Source organism: Ictalurus punctatus, chromosome 21 (assembly GCF_001660625.3).
Source record: "Ictalurus punctatus breed USDA103 chromosome 21, Coco_2.0, whole genome shotgun sequence".
NCBI classification, from domain to species: domain Eukaryota; kingdom Metazoa; phylum Chordata; class Actinopteri; order Siluriformes; family Ictaluridae; genus Ictalurus; species Ictalurus punctatus.
The window spans coordinates 11,932,676-11,945,184 of NC_030436.2; the positions used below are offsets into that span (position 1 = coordinate 11,932,676).

The 12,509-nt window shown below is 39.5% G+C and overlaps 2 protein-coding genes across 2 annotated transcripts in view; one reads left to right on the forward strand and one right to left on the reverse strand.

Annotated features, from left to right (window-relative positions):
* Positions 1-783: 783 nt before the first annotated feature.
* On the reverse strand, positions 784-5,662 carry tnnc1 (troponin C slow skeletal and cardiac muscles). The gene is given in 6 exon segments (NM_001201049.1): positions 784-953; positions 1,029-1,165; positions 1,294-1,408; positions 2,263-2,409; positions 4,063-4,093; positions 5,625-5,662. Coding segments are annotated over 6 exon segments (486 nt in total). The 5' UTR covers positions 5,649-5,662; the 3' UTR covers positions 784-921.
* Positions 5,663-11,485: 5,823 nt separating this feature from the next.
* LOC108281005 (nck-associated protein 5-like) overlaps positions 11,486-12,509 on the forward strand; it is a 31,684-nt gene continuing 30,660 nt past the window's right edge. Inside the window, exon 1 of the mRNA XM_017496527.3 lies at positions 11,486-11,713. The gene's annotated coding sequence lies outside the window, so the exon portion shown is untranslated. The remainder of the gene's footprint in view (positions 11,714-12,509) is intronic.

Below are 12,509 nucleotides of genomic sequence, written 5' to 3' on the forward strand. Positions count from 1 at the left end.
TTACTACACACACACACACTGTGTACTTTCTCATGTGTAATGTACCATGTGTAGGTGAACTGGGACGCAGCTGTAGAGTCGTTTATTTTAAGATAAAACTGATCACTGCACTGAGAACTCCCTGCTCAGACCAGTCCAACTTGTTGACATTCATTTCCCCCATTAGTGAGAGCCCTGAGGATTACCACATTTGTTCAACATGATGTAGTTACTATTAGATCAGACAGTTAAAGTCCAAAACCCGTCTCTGTGTCGGAGGTAAAGCTGTAACGTTAAGCTTTCCCAAAACTTCAGGACGGAGGAGTTTACGCTTCTTTGTGGATTCTATGGTAACACGAGAATAAAGAGCAGGCTGGTGAGGGAGCGACTGTTCATAACTGCTGTAATGTAAAGAACAAGAACTAACTCGTTTCACTGACATTAAATGTAACTGTAAACGCAAAAAAATTATCCATTGTTCTTTAGTAAATAAAAACTAAATTGTTAGTAAGTTGCTGTGGTGTAAGAGGAATAAAACATGCTGTTATAGGAAAGTAATCAACTCCAGGCTGGTGACAGTACCTCCGCTACACTTCAGGCTGTGTTACACCACCACGCTGTGGATTGTTTTCCTTTAGCTGCATGGCCCGCGATGTGTTACTCCATACTTTATAGTGGTAGGGTAAAAAGTTAGGATTTGTAGCGTTTGCGTATGTTTAACAGTAACAATAGTTTGATAATTAATAACGGTTAATAATAATAATCACAGTCCAATTATCATATACAAAATCTTTTCCCTGTACATTCTTTTATAATCAGAACTTTATTTGATATTAAATATAAAAATTTCCCCAATGTCTGCAAATGAACAGGCATTATTCAAAATCAGTGACTTCACATGAGCACTAACTCTGGGCTACAGAACAGTCACAGTGTTGTGGTTTATTCGACTCCCTTCATGAACTCCAGAAACTCTGAAATAAAATAAACACAGGGTTCAGTTCACTGGCCGAGGAAACACTAAATGATGACACAAAATGTTTGGTTACCGTCGTAATCAATCTTCCCGTCGTTGTTTCTGTCTCCGTCCTTCATCAGTTCCTCCACATCGTCTTCAGTGATCATCTCTCCTGTAGCTCTCAGCATCTCACGCAGTTCCTCTGTATCGATATATCCGTCTCTGTTTCTGCACACACACACACACACACACACACACACACACACACACACACACACACACACTTCAGATCAATTACAGAGTGATAAATAAATAAATCAGCATTATCGTGATTTCTGAATGAAATTAAAACTCACCTGTCGAACATCCTGAAGAGATCGGCCAGCTCCTCCTCTGATTTCGCTCTGCTGTCGTCCTTCATACATCTGACCATCATCACCAAAAACTCATCAAAGTCCACAGTGCCACTGCCTGCACCCACACACACATATTTATATTATATTAATTAAGATATATATCCTAATCCAAATTTTGTATATGTTTTTCAAAAATGGCCATTCATGCAAATGAGGCTTAATCAAATTCATTGTGTACATTTGCATAAATTAATAGAAAAAAAGATTTCATTTTAGATTTCTAGAATTAAAATATTTATTTAAAACTTTTATAAAAGTTTTAAAAAATGATATATTTATGTACTTTACACTTAAATAACACACTTTATATTTTCTAGCTTCTTATTGCTGAGTTAAAAAAAATGTGTTTATGCAACTGAGGCAATTTAAATAAGTATTTGCATACATAATAGAGACAACACCGTCTTTATTTAAGATTTTTAGAATGAAAACCTTTATTCCAGAGTGAAGACTTATTTATATATACATATATTATTGTTTATGTACGTTACACTTTAAATTACAAGGTTGATTTTTAAACAGATATCCGAGATATATCAGTCTTCACCAGTTGATTTTCTTGAACGTATAAAATGTACCTTTATTTATGCAAATGAGACTTTATCTAATTAAATATGGATACATTTGCATACTTAATAAAGCCAGAAAGTTGGTCTTTGCATAGTTTTTAGTATTAAAGTCTTGATTTCTATGTAAAGACAGAAAAATGTTCTTTCACAGAACATTATAATTTTATAGTATATTATATAATCATATTATTATAAACATTCTTTAAGTTTAAAAAAATCCAACAAATATCAGCATTTTGAGAAATTCCTTGAGTCATATGGATGAGTAATATTTTTCGGAATAAGGACAGGAATGAAGAGGTGAAGTTGAGGATGAACTGAGGTTTGTGAGGTTTTTTACTGTCTTCGTCGACTTCGTCGATCATCTCCTGCAGCTCCTGAGGCGTGGGGTTCTGACCCAACATCCTCATCACTTTCCCCAGCTCTTTAGTGCTGATACAGCCGTCTTCTGCATCCTGAACAAACACCTCGAACGCCGCCTTAAACTCTGCAAAACACACACCACCTCTGATCCACACCGACACTAACCTTTATTTTATTACTTTTAACCCTTTCTCTGCACAGGAAAACTAAACACATCAGAAGTATTACTTTTATGCACTTCTTAAAATGTTAATACATTATTTATTCATTCATTCATTCATTCATTTTTTTGTGGTGACATTTTTTGGAGGCTGAAATAAATATTTATTTATGACTGTATTGACAGGCATTTATGTATTGAATAATAAATATGTTTTTAATATGTCTCTGACCTAAATCTGTCCTGCAGTGTAAATATCCTGCAATCTCATATCCTCTGAAGTCATTTTTATTACATTATGTTTATTTATTTTATTATAAATGTTTATTTAGAACATTCTGAGGGTTTATATACAACAGTATTAGTAGTAGTAGTAATAATAATAATAATAATAATAATAAGTATGAGACAGCGGGACTTGACACTGCTCAGTAGTGGACACGTTCAGGGAGATAAAAATAGCCCGAGCTATTAAGTGTGATTTGTAACTCTTTCATTTTAATGATAGGATTTAATTTTAGGAACGATGGACAAACGGAGGCACATGTTCGGGTTCATGAGGTCAAACCTCACTCGGGTCGGCACCAGGTCAGCATCAAGTAATTCTCTCTGATTTTTAAAAAAAAAATTTTTATACAGATTTATAAACTTAAAGAGTAATTTTACTGAATAAAATTAATATCATCAATCGTTAAAACTAAAACACACACAAGTCGTGTAAAAACTGAATCAAATGACACTTCATAAAATGTAAAACATTTCAAAACCTGTACAGTTTAGCAGTGTTCTGTCTCAGTTCTACCTGATGTGAGTAAAGTGAAGTAATACTAATGATTTAATATTTATCCCGTAGTGCTGCTGAGTTCTGGATGGTGATTGGTCAGAAGGTGTTGATTAATTCTCTATAACAGCAGCTCTGACAGTAGTGCAGGTTATACTAATGTACTCGTTCTAATATCGTTATGGTTTCTATAGTAACGGCTTGTTCACTGGGACATGTCCAGCACACGCTCCACTGATAATAATCTGATTTAAAAATGTGTGTAACAGTTAATATTAATAGTTTTCTGTAAGGAGAAATGTGTTTACGTAACGTTTATGGAAAGAGTCTACAGTGTCAGCGCTTTGTTACAGTCAGAGGTAAAGCTGAAACATTAAGATTTCCTACATTTTCAGTTATTAATATGAAGAGAAAGAATAAAGAGAGAATAAAGAGAGGCTGGTGAGGGAACGAGTGTTTATAGCTGCTATAATGTGACAAAAAAGTGACATCAGGACATGTACCTTAATTATAACTATATATAAAAAGTATGATGTGTCGTTCTTTAATAAATATTAATTGTAATAGTTGGTAAGTTCCTGTGGTGTAAGAGGAATAAAACACTCGGGGACATGCTGTTAGAGGAAAATAATCAACTTTGGGGTGGTAACAGTAACTCCGCTACACTTCAGGTCCCCGCCCCGTCAGGGATTATTTTCCTCTAACAGCACCAAGTGTTTTATTCTGTACACAAGTGATGAGTGTCTCCCTCTGTGAGACTGAATTATCATCAGCTGTTCAATCGTCCTGATGGAATTTATACACGTTTACACACACACACACACACACACACTTACCATTTTTCTGTTCTTCAGTGAGCTGCTCCACCTGCACACAGATACTCTGCAGTTAGTGTAATATATAAATATATACAGTATATAAACTACATCATCAATTTATAAGGCATGACTTTATATCAGTATATATAATGATTACATAGGTGAAAATTTACATTGTTTCTTTTAAATAACAATATTTCACACACAAGTTAACGATCTCTCCACTAATTTTCCCCTCACTGACTGTGCGTGTTGTACTGTACGTATATCCTGCGCTGTGCGTGTTGTACTGTACGTATATCCTGCGCTGTGCGTGTTGTACTGTGCGTATATCCTGCGCTGTGCGTGTTGTACTGTGCGTATATCCTGCGCTGTGCGTGTTGTACTGTGCGTATATCCTGCGCTGTGCGTGTTGTACTGTGCGTATATCCTGCGCTGTGCGTGTTGTACTGTGCGTATATCCTGCGCTGTGCGTGTTGTACTGTGCGTATATCCTGCGCTGTGCGTGTTGTACTGTGCGTATATCCTGCGCTGTGCGTGTTGTACTGTGCGTATATCCTGCGCTGTGCGTGTTGTACTGTGCGTATATCCTGCGCTGTGCGTGTTGTACTGTGCGTATATCCTGCGCTGTGCGTGTTGTACTGTGCGTATATCCTGCGCTGTGCGTGTTGTACTGTGCGTATATCCTGCGCTGTGCGTGTTGTACTGTGCGTATATCCTGCGCTGTGCGTGTTGTACTGTGCGTATATCCTGCGCTGTGCGTGTTGTACTGTGCGTATATCCTGCGCTGTGCGTGTTGTACTGTGCGTATATCCTGCGCTGTGCGTGTTGTACTGTGCGTATATCCTGCGCTGTGCGTGTTGTACTGTACGTATATCCTGCGCTGTGCGTGTTGTACTGTGCGTATATCCTGCGCTGTGCGTGTTGTACTGTACGTATATCCTGCGCTGTCTCCGTTAAAGTCTCTGTTAAAAACAGCACTAACACTTTTACTCACTTTTTAAAAAAACAATTAAGCTGAATGTTTATACATACATCACGTTCTTCACCTAATATTTAATTTATTCATGAACATGCTGCTAAGGAACATGCTGTTATTTAGTTTATGCTAATTTATGTTGATTTTACTCATGGACTGCATACACAGATATTGTCTCATAAATATTCAAACAAACAATTTAAATACAAATGGTTATTACATACAAGTAAACAAAACAATTTACTGACTGTGTTACTTATTAATGCTGAAGTTTATGATTGGTTGTCAATTAATTTATTAAATAATGTTAGTTGTGGGAAACTTTTAATGTAAAGGATTACGTATATATTTATATTTTTTATTTATTGTGTAAAACACCAAACATCTCTAATTTAAGGCACTTTATAATAAGGTTATTATTGTCATGTTATCTTGTAATCTTAAATTAGCTCAAACTTTATTTACTAACAAATTTCATGTATCCACTGTAAAAGTTCTAATCCAGTCTAATCCAACATTTCCATCAGACCGCCAAACCCCGACTGTATTCAGTGACATTATACATGTTGATATGATGATGTGATAGTGTGCAGGTTCTTACCGCTGCTTTATAGATGTCGTCCATGGTGAGACTCGTCCTCTCTTCCTGACAGAATGTTCTAAGCCCAGCTCTGGGTTTTATAGTGCAGTCTGTTTCCTCCACAGACTTTCATATGAATCGTTTATGAACAACTGCCTCAGACAGTAACGACGCCTTATTTATCGAGAATCCAACCTGTGTTCCAGTTCAGTGTTTAACGCTCCCTCGTACACTTCCCCTCGGTGGAGTGTCTGATCTACTTTATCAGTTAATGATCGAGTCATGTGTGTGTGTTCAGCAGTGTAGTCGGAGGACATAGTATGTGTTCAGTAGTGTAGTCGGAGGACACTGTGTGTGTTCAGTAGTGTAGTCGGAGGACGTGTGTGTGTTCAGTAGTGTAGTCGGAGGACAAGTGTATGTAAGTAGTGTAGTCGGAGGACACAACATGTGTTCAGTAGTGTAGTTCGAGGACACAGTATGTGTTCAGTAGTGTAGTCGGAGGACACTGTGTGTGTTCAGTAGTGTAGTCGGAGGACGTGTGTGTGTTCAGTAGTGTAGTCGGAGGACGTGTGTGTGTTCAGTAGTGTAGTCGGAGGACACTGTGTGTGTTCAGTAGTGTAGTCGGAGGACACTGTGTGTGTTCAGTAGTGTAGTCGGAGGACGTGTGTGTGTTCAGTAGTGTAGTCGGAGGACGTGTGTGTGTTCAGTAGTGTAGTCGGAGGACAAGTGTATGTAAGTAGTGTAGTCGGAGGACACAACATGTGTTCAGTAGTGTAGTTCGAGGACACAGTGTGTGTTCAGTAGTGTAGTTCGAGGACACAGTATGTGTTCAGTAGTGTAGTCGGAGGACGTGTGTGTGTTCAGCAGTGTAGTCGGAGGACACGTGTATGTGTTAAGTAGTGTAATCGGAGGACACAATATGTGTTCAGTAGTGTAGTCGGAGGACGTGTGTGTGTTCAGTAGTGTAGTTGGAGGACACAGTATGTGTTCAGTAGTATAGTCGGAGGACACAATATGTGTTCAGTAGTGTAGTCGGAGGACGTGTGTGTGTTCAGTAGTGTAGTCGGAGGACACAGTATGTGTTCAGTAGTGTAGTCGGAGGACACAGTGTGTGTTCAGCAGTGTAGTCGTAGGACACAATATGTGTTCAGTAGTGTAGTCGGAGGACACAGTGTGTGTTCAGTAGTGTAGTCGGAGGACACAACATGTGTTCAGTAGTGTAGTTCGAGGACACAGTGTGTGTTCAGTAGTGTAGTTCGAGGACACAGTATGTGTTCAGTAGTGTAGTCGGAGGACGTGTGTGTGTTCAGTAGTGTAGTCGGAGGACACGTGTATGTGTTAAGTAGTGTAATCGGAGGACACAATATGTGTTCAGTAGTGTAGTCGGAGGACGTGTGTGTGTTCAGTAGTGTAGTTGGAGGACACAGTATGTGTTCAGTAGTATAGTCGGAGGACACAATATGTGTTCAGTAGTGTAGTCGGAGGACGTGTGTGTGTTCAGTAGTGTAGTCGGAGGACACAGTATGTGTTCAGTAGTGTAGTCGGAGGACACAGTGTGTGTTCAGCAGTGTAGTCGTAGGACACAATATGTGTTCAGTAGTGTAGTCGGAGGACACAGTGTGTGTTCAGTAGTGTAGTCGGAGGACACAGTGTGTGTTCAGTAGTGTAGTCGGAGGACACAGTGTGTGTTCAGTAGTGTAGTTGGAGGACACAGCATGTGTCCCTGTGAGACGTATGAAAGTTAGCAGCGCCCCCTTGTGGAGACTGTTAAGGGAATTTACACAGGAAGGGTACGGAGGTTCTGTACATATAGAAAGTGAAATAAAATGGCGTTGATGATGAAGTGTGATCTTGAACTCTTCTCTTAGTTAAAATTCATTAGGGAAATAATTTAAATTGTAGTCAGATGTGAAATAATGCTAATGTGCTCCCAGATGAATGTACGATTGATGTTGAAGTGTGTTTGATGTTTTGAGAGCATATGGCAGTGTAACTCCACTCTCAGTAAACACACTCATTTATTAACACACTGAGACCAGTCTGTACTGGTGTGGGACAGAGAAAAGAAATTACACTGCTTCACCAACAGAGGGGCATGATAGTGCTGATTTGTTTGAGTGGAGAACCAATCAGAACACACTGTACTGATCTCGGCCAATCAGAACACAGCGTACTGCTCTCCACCAATAAGAACACAGCATACTGCTCTCTGCAAATTAATACACAGAGTACTGCTCTCAGCCAATCAAAACACAGCATACTGCTCTTTCCAAATTAATACACAGAGTACTGCTCTCAGCCAATCAAAACACAGCGTACTGCTCTCGGCAAATCAGAACAAACAGTACTGCTCTTGGCCAATCAGAACAAAGTGTACTGCTATTGGCCAATCAGAACACAGCGTACTGCTCTCAGCAAATCAATACACAGCGTACTGCTCTCAGCCAATAAAAACACAGCGCACTGCTCTTGGCCAATCAGAACACAGCGTACTGCTCTCAGCCAATCAGAACACACTGTAGTGTGTGTGTATGTGTGTGTGCGTGTGTTCAGAAACAATGATGTATCTGTTTTTTTGTGTTTATACATGAATATGTGACAGGTGTTTTATGGCCATTATGGGGTGTGTGTGTGTGTGTGTGTGTGTTTCTGCCTGACAGAAATTAAATTGCACAGATGTGTGTGTTTAGTGTTGAACAGTAAGCACGCAGCTGTCTGACTTTTAACAGTTTAGTTTTTACTGAAACGGTCTTACACATGATTAGACCTGTGTTATAAAAATGTATGACCTCCTGTACAGTGATCAGTCCCTCCAGGAGTTAACAAGCTTGTGATTGCAGAAATTAACGCAAAATCAAAGAAACTCCGCAATATTCGGAGGAGTTGCGATTTTTAGGAGGATGTGATTTTTATTATTATTATTATTATTATTATTATTATTAATGACTAGCGCTCATGTCTTCATCCACTCAGAAGTGTTTTCTTCTACGACGCAAACTCAGTGAGACTGTTTTGTGATTCCTGTGCTCACTTGGTGGTTTATTGAGCTTTTTACGTTACTGTGTTTCCGATCAGTAAATGAAACAGATTCCAAATATGAAGGTGTTTTTTTTTCTGTTTTGTTTAATTTAATTCTGTGCAGCGTGAAAATAAACCAAATATTAAAAGAAACAATTTAGGGACACAGGGACTGATCCATTCATGCTGCTGTAAATTCTGCACTGTTTTTAATGTCATGTTCACAGCAGATGAATGAAAACACACATCATCACATTTAATTCCCTGGTCTCTCTCTCTCTCTCTCTCTCTCTCTCTCTCACACACACACACACACACACACACACACACACATATAGATACACACACATCCCTAGAGCCAAACACACCTGTCCGGCTCACACAGTATCCACAGACATAACAAATTCCAGCTGGATAAGCACAACGTTCTGCTATGGGTAAATATATACAACCATAAAAGCCATAACATTAAATCCACCTGCCTAATATTGTGTAGGTCCTTCTTTCCTTGTGCCACCAGAACAGCTCTGAGGTGTAGAGGCATGGGCTCCACAAGACCTCTGAAGGTGTGCTGTGGTATCTGGCACCTAGACGTTAGCACCAGATCCTTTAAGTTCTGTAAGTTGTGAGGTGGACCTCCGTGGATCTGACTTGTTTGTCCAGAACGTCCCACAGACGCTTGATCAGACTGAGATCTGGGGAATTCTTTCTCATGTTCCTCAAACCGTTCCTGAACAGTGTTTGCAGTGTGTCAGGGGGCATTATCCTGCTGAAAGAGGTCACTGATATTAGGGAACACCGTTACCATGAAGGGGTGTACTCAGTCTGGAACAATGTTTAGGTAGGTGGTATGTGTCAAAGTAACATCCACATGAAAGCAGGACCCAAGGTTTCCCAGCAGAACATTGCACAGAGCATCACACTGCATCCACCAGCTCGCCTTCTTCCCATAGTGCATCCTGATGCCGTCTCTTCCCCAGGTAAGTGACACAGACACACCCAGCCTCTACATGATGTAAAAGAAAATGTGATTCATTAGACCAGGCCACCTTCTACCATTGCTCCATGGTCCAGTTCTGATGCTGACATGCACATTGTAGGTGTTTTGGTGGTGTCAGCATGGGCACTCTGACTGGTCTGCAGCTACACAGCTCCATACGCAGCAAGCTGCAGTGCTGTGTCTTCTGACTCCTTTCTACCAGATCCAGTGTGAACTTTTTCAACAGTTTGTATTACAGTAGATCTTCTGTAGGATTGGTCCAGAAGGGCTAGCCTTCACTCCTCACGCACATCACTGAGCCTTGGGTTGGGTGGTTTGGTTACTAACTACTGCAGACCTGCTGTTTTGGAGATTCTCTGACCCAATTGTCTCTCTCTCATAATGTTATGTCTGATCGATATATATATATAAGCATGTTACATATTACACATTTAACATGAAAGACAGGTTTATATTAATGTGCTCGTTCTAATACGTTATGGTTTCTCTAGGAACAGCTCATTCACAGGACAGGGATGTGTACAGCGGACACTCTACATAGCCTTTTCTTCTTCCCTGGCTTTTGATTCAAACTCCTGGTTGTTGGTCTGCCGTCTCGTTTAATTTTCAGTCTCTCCTCATAGGTATGAACGTCAAAAGAGTTTTCTAAAATCAGATCAACGTTAGCCGTGTCGGCATTTCATCCCAAAACACAGCTAAGCTGCTCGCTGAAGAAAGAAGTGACAGCTAGCTGGACTTCTAAATAAAATAAACACAAATAATCAAACAGAACTTTATACTAAAGTTTGTTTACAGTATTTACACAGAACACCTACTCCAGCTCCGAGTGATTCCCACTGCTGCCCATATCAGTCATGTTCATTACCGTTTCTGTGACCGTGAAATTAGAAAAAAAGGCAAAAGGGAGGAATGAAAGGAGGATGAAGAAAGAGATGGGGGAATAATTCTGATAAAAACAGAAAAGCAGGATAAAAAGTGAACTAGCAGAGAATATGAGAAAGGGATGAAAAAGATAAAAGGAAGGAGGGAAGGGAAAAGATGAGTGGTAGAAGTAGAAGAGAAAATAAAGAAAGGAAGGTGTGGGAGAAAGAAAAAGAGGAGGATAAGAGGAGAAAAGAAGCATATATATAAAAGAAAAAGGAGAGGAAAATTAGAACAAATGAGAAGGACAAAGAAATTGTCAAATAAAATGACAAAAAAGGGAATATAAAAAAGTGGTAGGAGAGAAACAAAAAAAGGAGAAAATAGAGAGAAAAAATTTAAATATGAGCAAAGAAGGAAAAACAGACTGAAAATAAAAATAAAAGTGTCAGGAAGGGGAAAAAACATTTATTTTAAAATAAGGGGAAAACAGCAGAAGATGAAAAAGTAGTGAAGAAGCTAAAGATGTGGAAAAAAAGGACATGCGGAAGGGGGTATATGGAAGGGAAAGAAATTAGATGAAGATAGAAAAGAGGAGGTGATAGGAGGGGGAAAAGAAGGGACAGGGAGAGGGGAAGTGCAGAAAGAGACAAGAAAAAAGAAAGTAAAAAGAAAAAGAACTAAAAAGAAGATTTTTTAAAAAGATGAAAGGGGTAAAAGAGGCAGAGAGATAAAAGGAGGAGACAGGAGGAAGAATGGGGAAAGAGAAGGAGAAGAGGAAAAAAAGAGGAGTAAAGAGAAAAAGGAAAAGAGGAGGAGTGGGGGGGGGGGGTGACTGAGAGACTGACCCCTATTCCTCTCTCTCTCTCTCTCTCTCTCTCTCTCTCTCTCTCCCCCCCTCGTTCCGGAACAATGGCAGATAAGCAGATGATGCTTCTTTCAGTCTTTCATCACTGCTGATCTGAATTACACACACACACACACACACACACACACACACACATACACACACACACACGCTGCAGCTGCTGCACGGCTCCTTTCTGGGTTATGGACACGCGAGTGTGTGTGTTTATTTTTTCATTGGCGAGAGAGAGAGAGAGAGAGAGCAAGAGAGAGTGTGGCATTCTGGGAAGGAATGAGAGGAAATGAGAGAGAGAGGAGGATGATGGAGGGATAGAAGACGGAGAGAGAAGCAATCCGTATGTCTGATTTTGGTCGAGGTGAGAAGGTAGGATGCAGTGTGTGTGATGTGTTTAGTGAGGTGTGCATCATTGTGTGTGTGTCATATTAGCATGTATCATATTAACCCATGTGATCATGTGGTGTCTTTATGAACACAGGCATGCAGTCAGCTGCACACGCACACGCACACACACACACACACACACACACACACACACACACACGTTTTTGCCGTATTGCACTACAGGACATGCATGTGTATGATTCAGGGGTTTTAGCTAATGTGTGTGTGTGTGTGTGTGTGTGTGTGTGTGTGTGTGTGTGTGTGTGTGTGTAGAATAAATTCTGTCTTGTGCATATGATGCTAAACTGGTGGCCATAATCTTCTATTGCTTGTTAGCCTCATTAGCTTTGTAGCTCCAGGGCAAAATGTTTAAAAACTAGGGCTGCAACTAACGATTATTTTGACCATCGATTAATCTGTAGATTATTTCCTCGATTAACTGATTAGTTGGATTAAAAGGTCCGTTTTTATTTTCTGTATTTATTTATTTTTTAAAGTGTGTTATTTCACATTCTGCTCAACGTTGTCCTTCACACACTGTGTACACTGAAGGCTATGATAAAGGTATTAAATGTATATGTGTTATATGCTATACATTATGAGGATTTTAAAATATTAACATTCTATTTTGAAAATAAAAAACAGCTGATTGTCCACAAGCTTTAAAGCACAATCATTATATTAAAAACACTAAAGAATAAAATCAAAAGCAGAGACTAATTGTTAAGTGGTAAGAGGTTGAATTCTGCAGTAACACACACATTCACTCATCTAAACA